Here is a 6,488-nt window from a genome sequence, read left to right on the forward strand (position 1 = left end):
CAGCCAGGGGGGATCCACCACGTTTGCATTGGAACCAAGGCCCGCAGGGCTGGCAGCGTGGTGGGCACTGGCAGGTCACAGGGGAGGAGAGGGCCCTTCGCCTCTACTGCCTCAGAAGAGTCGACTTCCAAAGAGTATTTGTATATTTTTAAATATCTGAATAAGGGCTTCTTAACTGTGGTCTGTGAATCCCTAGGAGTCCACAAACCACCCCTAAAACTATACTCAAAAGCTTGTGTATTTATATATATATATATTTTTTTTTTTCTAGAGAGTTCTTAGCTTTCATAAGATTCAAAAGGAGGTCTATGACCAGTCACAAAACCACAACAAAATGGCAGCCAACAGTTGCTGAGCACTTGCTGTGCTGTACGGACACGATCTCGTGTCATCCTCGCTACAGAGCCTCAAGCTCAGGGCTGTGATTCTCCTTGGACAGAGGAGGCAAAGGAGGCTCTGAGTTCTGTCACTTCCTGGAGGGCTTCTGGCCAATCAGCAGTGGAGCCAGGGTCTCCCCAGGGTCTGCTGGTGGCACTGGCCCGAGACCCACCATTCTCAACCACCCCCTAGGTTTGGTGCAGACGATCTGGAGTAAATGGGGACCTTCCCAGAGCCACACGCTCAGGTGGCGTCGGAACCCTGTGCAGACGTTGGGGGCTGCTGTCACTCACTCGCGGTTCTCACACTCTCCTTACTCGGCTTTCAAGGAAAAATGTGAAATACAGATTTCAGTGGTTTTTTTTTCCTGCCAAAAATATGAGTTGGCTGACATTAACCATATATTTTTTAAGACAATTCTCTTTCAAGAACAAGTAAAATAGATGCTTCCAAAGACTAATTTCTTTAACAGAAAACTTTTTCATAAAGTTGCTGAAAAGTTGTGTCTTTAACAACAACAAGAGTATAAAATGCTTCCTTCTCTCCTCTCCTCCCTCCACGTGGGCCCTTCCACTCTTCCCCTGCATTGGCGTCAGGCTCTTTGTTTTTCGCCAGTGAGCGAGTTGAAGTGGGAGTTGGTTAATTCACTAATGTGATTACCCCTGGAGCAACTTTGGGGGTGCCACTGGGGGGTGGTAAAGTGTGCAGGCCAACTGCGCCACGCCGAAGAAGCGCAGGCGGCAGTCACGCTGCTGGCCTTGGGGTCCCCTTCCCGGGTGTCCTGGGCTGTGGCATTCTGACTCCAGGACTGCCTTCTTCATTTCCCATAGTCACCTCCCCACCTACAGGGTGTACAGCCCCTCCCCGTGCAGAACCTCACTGGGCCCCTAAAAAGCCCATCACACCCCAGCCCCGCCCCGGGGAACAAGCTCTCCCCGAGCTGTAGGGAGAAATCTGCCCCAGAACACAACGCAGACCGAGGGAAGCAGAAGGGTCAGCACAGCCAGACGCCGGAGGGGCCCAAACCCATGTGCACCGGGGGAGCAAAGCAGCCCTGCCCGACGCCCCGGTGACGGAGGCGTGAGGTGCTGGGACGCGGGCGCCAGCCTGCCTGCTTGGAAATCATTACTCAGCCTCTTCCTCTATGTCTTGGGACAAGTTGCTTAACCTTTCTTTATTTTCTTCCTCTTTGAAATAGGAGTCGTAAATGTACCCATTTCGTAAGGTCGTTATGAGGATTACATGGATATGAAATGAAATAATCCTCAGAACCTGGCACATCATAAAAACTAATAAATATTAGCTGCTATCAGCGTCATCCTCATCGTTGTCACAGGTTGAATTATGTCCCCTCTAAAAGATGTTGAAGACCTAACCCCCACCCCGGCCCATACCTGTGAATGTGATCTTTTTTTTTTTTTTGAGACAGAGTCTCACTCTGTTGCCCGGGCTAGAGTGCTGTGGAGTCAGCCTAGCTCACAGCAACCTCAAACTCCTGAGCTCAAGCGATCCTCCTGTCTCAGCCTCCCGAGTAGCTGGGACTACAGGCATGTGCCACCATGCCCAGCTAATTTTTTCTATGTATATTTTTAGCTGTCCATATAATTTCTTTCTATTTTTAGTAGAGATGGGGTCTCGCTCTTGCTCAGGCTGGTCTCGAACTCCTGAGCTCAAACAATCCGCCCACCTCGGCCTCCCAGAGTGCTAGGATTACAGGCGTGAGCCACTGCGCCCGGCCGTGAATGTGATCTTATTTGGAAACAGGGTCTTTGCAGGTGACGTCTTTAGTGTGGGCTCTAGTCCAGCACGACTGTGTCCATATGTACAAGGGGAAACTTGGACACGGCGGCAGACGCTGGAAGAGGGAGGACAGCGTGAAGACACAGGGAAGCTGGGAGGGGCACGGAACGGATTCTCCTTCACAGCCCTCAGGAGGAACCACCCCTGCCCACACCTTGATCTTGGACTTCTAGCTTCCAGAACCGTGAGACAACAGGTGTCTGTTGTTTAATGCACCCAGTTTGTGGTACTAGGACATTAATACAGTCATCATCACCACCAACAGCGCCCACCTCTCAGGTGTGCCTTCTCGGGCTCCCTGGAGGAGCAAGGGGCTCCCTGGAAGAGGGAGACTCCTCGATATTGAGGTCACATCGCTGCACCGCAGAGCGAGAGTATGAAGCAGTTCGGTCCAGCAGCAAGGCGGTGGGCTCCGCCTCCCAAGTGCACCTAATGTTAGTCTCAGCCATTCTCAGTGCCCCGTTGTTAAAGGTTCAGGAGACACAGCCCAGCTGTCCTGCAGACCATCCTTCCCAGACTGTGCACCCCTCCTTCCAGGACACTAGCGTCAGGTGACATTCAGCGGCTGCCTGCTGCCTTTGCTTCACGGCACTCCAGGGCGTGCCCTCCCCCAAAGAAATTTGGTGCATTTTGTTTCTCATCATCCAATAACCCTAACTGCCTGTGGTGTGTTTGCCCCCTCCTGTCCTAAGGTAATTGTGCTGTCCACACGACTCCTGAAGCCACTTAACATTCCTGAGCTGTTATTTGCAACCGATCGACTGCATCCAGACCTTGGCATCTGAGCACCAGCTAAGAAGACCCACTCACGCTGGAAACACCAATCGGATTGTCTGTCAGCATTCCAGATGCGCCTCCAAAACCAATTGCGGGTATGACTGAATTTTGCCCAAAGCGTCTTGATAACCACATAGCAAGGTACTTCACTTGAGTTTCTGTGATTCTTTAAAAAAAAAAAAAAAAAAGTGTTTTTTCATTTTCCTAAAGGTGTCAAGCTGTCTTTCAGCTGGCTTAATTAGTGATAATTTGCATTCTTACTTAACCCTCCCTTTGTGATTTTCCTGATTCCACCTGCAAGTTCATTAATTCTAAATAAAAGCCTGTTGGCAGGTGTTGGTAGATTACAAGCCTTTTGGTTTGAAGTTGCTCAAGAAGTTAGACATGCCTTAGAATTATGAGTGTGAGGAAAGTTTGATGTTCCTTAAGATTATATAACTGAGGAGGGAATGTTGCAAATAGGGTCTGAGGCTGTTTCTCTCTTGATCTGGAACATTTCTGAAAAGGCAGGGCCGGGAGGGGTGGCGGCCCGGGCAGCGCTGGTGTCTGTGTGTGTTGCAAATCATTGCGCCATGACAAAGGGCTGCATTGTCCCAGCTTGCTCAGGGGGCAGGTCTGCTAGGCTGCTTGGAACCGCAGTGGGACAGAGGTGGACTGGAAGGCTATCTTCGCCTGTAAAAGGTCTCCTCCCCTCCAAAGGAAGGCCCCGATGCAAGATATCTGGTCCCAGGATACCCCTGTGGTCTCGGTGATTTCGAGTTTCTGTTGAAATATAAAGCTCTCTTTTCTGTAAGCTTAAAGTTTCCTTCTGACCATAGCAGGAAAACCTAGACCCACCCAGTGAAATTATATAAGAACTCGTGGGAAAAAATGAACTGCTTAGAACCCACGTTTGTAGGTGTATGGTTGCTGGAAATTTCTGGCATTTCTAAAAGATACAGTAAAGAGGTAAAAAGTAACCTGCTATGTGACTCAAATCTGTATTCATTCCTTCATTCCCAAATATTGAGTGAGCCCCTGCCCCATTCCAGGAGCTCTGCTAGGTTCTGGGCCAGTGCGGTGAATGAGCCAGACATGGCCTGACTCTGCGGCACTCGGGGTGAGCAGCCGGTGCCTGTCCTCGTGCTCAGGCCCTCACGTGCGAGTATCCACTGAAGGTGAAGTTGTAAACCATATGCCCGCATGCAAAGGAACGTGCCTGAAACCACTTGGTTACCTCTGGGCAGGAGTAGCAAAGGGGAGGCTAAGGACAGCAGGAGTCTCATTCCCAATCTATTTCTGTTTCGTTTCAATTTTTTTTATAGCAAACATGTATATGTGTATTACTTCTGTGACTTTGTATTTTTGCAAGTTAATTTTCTTATCTTAGAATATTCAAAATCTTCTAATCTGAAATTGTAAAAGGAAGATGTTATTTATTATAAATGTTATCATTCAATAGTTAGTAAGTCTTGAACACGCTCTCAATCCTGTATTCAATATGGCCAAAGGCAGACTCTGGGCGGCGGGAGAAACGTCCCGGGTTTGGTTTATGGTGGTCTCTTTTCCAGCTCTGTGCGGCTGGCGGCAGGAACTGGCCGGGCAGGCTATCGGGCAGCGGCAGGCCTGGGAGGAAGGCGAGCAGGAGGAAGTGTGTGGTAACCAGAGTTCGGTTGGAATAAGCAGCACGGGGCACAGGACACAGCACTGCTCCTTGATTAAAAAGCAGGAACCTGATAGAAATTTGGTGTAAATCCTGCAAAGGGCCTTCAGCAAATAAGGGGAAAGAGGGAGGCTCAGGAAACGGAGTGTTGTCTGGCAGAGCCTTCTGGAACCTCTCTGGTGCTGCTGGAGGAGAAGCCAGTCACGCTCTCCACCCACCGTGAAGGTGCCACCGTGGGCTTGCGTCCCAGTTCCGCCAGCAGAGCACAGCGGCTCTCTCCCAGCCTCAGTGTCTCCATCTGGACGATACAGAGAACAGTGGCACCTGCCTCGGGGGAGGGTCGCCACAGAGCCGTCTGTAACCCAGCGGCCAGCCTGTGACTCCCAAGGAAGGGGGGTTTTTAATGCCGAGGACACCAAGGAAGTTACCTACAAAATGATCACCTGTCACCAGGGGAATAACATTAAATGAAGGGAAGCTTGGAGGCACTCCTGGGCCCGCCAGGAGATAAGACAATGGAGGAGGAATAATACTTTGGTCCAACGTGCTTCCCAGACAATATAGCCCAGAGGTCAGGAGCAGTGTCTGGAGCCAGACATGATGGCTGGATTCCAATCCCAGCCTTCCACATAGTAGTCCACTCCTCCTGGTCTTAGCTGACCATGAAATAGGACCCACCACATTGGGTTTTGTGAAAATTAAGGGTTAACACATGTGACGTGCTTAGAACGTGGCGCATGGTAAGCTCGTTCAGAGCATATAAGCGTCACCACTGTTGGTAATAAAAGCTGATGATTGCTCACACCGGACCGTATGTCTCTAGTAGAACTTTCTCCATCACTAACGTTAGCCACAAAGTCGTTGTGCGGAATCTGAGATTGACACACTGATTTACCATTTTGAGCTCATCCAAACGTACCCATTCCGAAGGGATTCCCCCCGACACACACCAGATGTCAGCCACCTGAAGGTGACTTAAACGGCCAAGCGGAGTGGTCGTGCTGGTGTCCCCTGTCTCAGGCCTGGGTTTGAGCGGTTACCACCTAAACTCTGGCTGGCCAGAGCCAAAGCAAGCTCATACAAATGCAAACCTTCTGCCAACGACCTCACAGGCCACACTCTTTATAAGCATAACTGACGGAGGTGTAAATACTTTGTAGCAATTGACTTCTGCCTTTGTAAACTCTCCTCTGGAGTCCACTTCCCAACAAACATAGCGGGCACAGCAAAGAGTCTGGAAGTGCTCCAGGCTGCATCTGCCAGGCATCCCCAGAGGCCAGGGCCTGTGCAAATGGCTCTGTTTAGGCCACCCCTTCACTACAGTGGGATCCCAGTAACAAAGAATTCCATCACGCTGCCTGCAAGGCCACTATTATGTATTTTACCCTGGTTACCAGACACAGAATCTCAACAACAAATACTCCAGTATTACAAATGTCTGCTGTCCAGCCCAAGGAACATCAAGAGACTCCATCTCTGTTTTAAAAGGAATTTAAAAAGACAAAACCAGATGAGGGAGGGTTTGCAGACTATTTGAGAAGGAAGCATTGAGGGGGAGGTGGCTGGGATCTTGCCACCAGCAGTAATAACCCTAATCCTGTTCTCTTCTCAAATTTAGGAGAGTAATGAGGACAGTAAGAACTTTCTGGAACTGCCTCTCTTTAGACTTTAAAGGTCTACAGCTGGTGCAGAGAACACCAGGTTACTTCTTACAGCCCGCCAGTTCCCTTTGGGAATTCCTGAGTTGCCCGGAGGCCGAGGGCCGGTTGGCACGTGCTCTCCGTGCAGAGAGGCAGGGTCAGAGTCACCAGCTGCTCACTGGGCAGGGTTTGCCCAGAGAACACATTTGTTTTCTCCCCCTTGGGGTGCAAGATGAAGGTCAAAATCCCAC

At 50.1% G+C, this 6,488-nt stretch overlaps 1 protein-coding gene across 1 annotated transcript in view; it reads left to right on the forward strand.

Moving 5' to 3' along the window:
* Nucleotides 1–3,681, forward strand: part of SCFD2 (sec1 family domain containing 2) — a 270,209-nt gene extending 266,528 nt beyond the window's left edge. The window contains exon 9 of the mRNA XM_069456865.1: nt 2,871–3,681. Within this exon, the coding sequence (XP_069312966.1) occupies nt 2,871–2,963 (93 nt within the window). The 3' untranslated portion in view covers nt 2,964–3,681. The remainder of the gene's footprint in view (nt 1–2,870) is intronic.
* Nucleotides 3,682–6,488: the final 2,807 nt, after the last annotated feature.

This window comes from Eulemur rufifrons, chromosome 24 (genome assembly GCF_041146395.1).
Source record: "Eulemur rufifrons isolate Redbay chromosome 24, OSU_ERuf_1, whole genome shotgun sequence".
In the NCBI taxonomy this organism is placed as follows: Eukaryota; Metazoa; Chordata; class Mammalia; order Primates; family Lemuridae; genus Eulemur; species Eulemur rufifrons.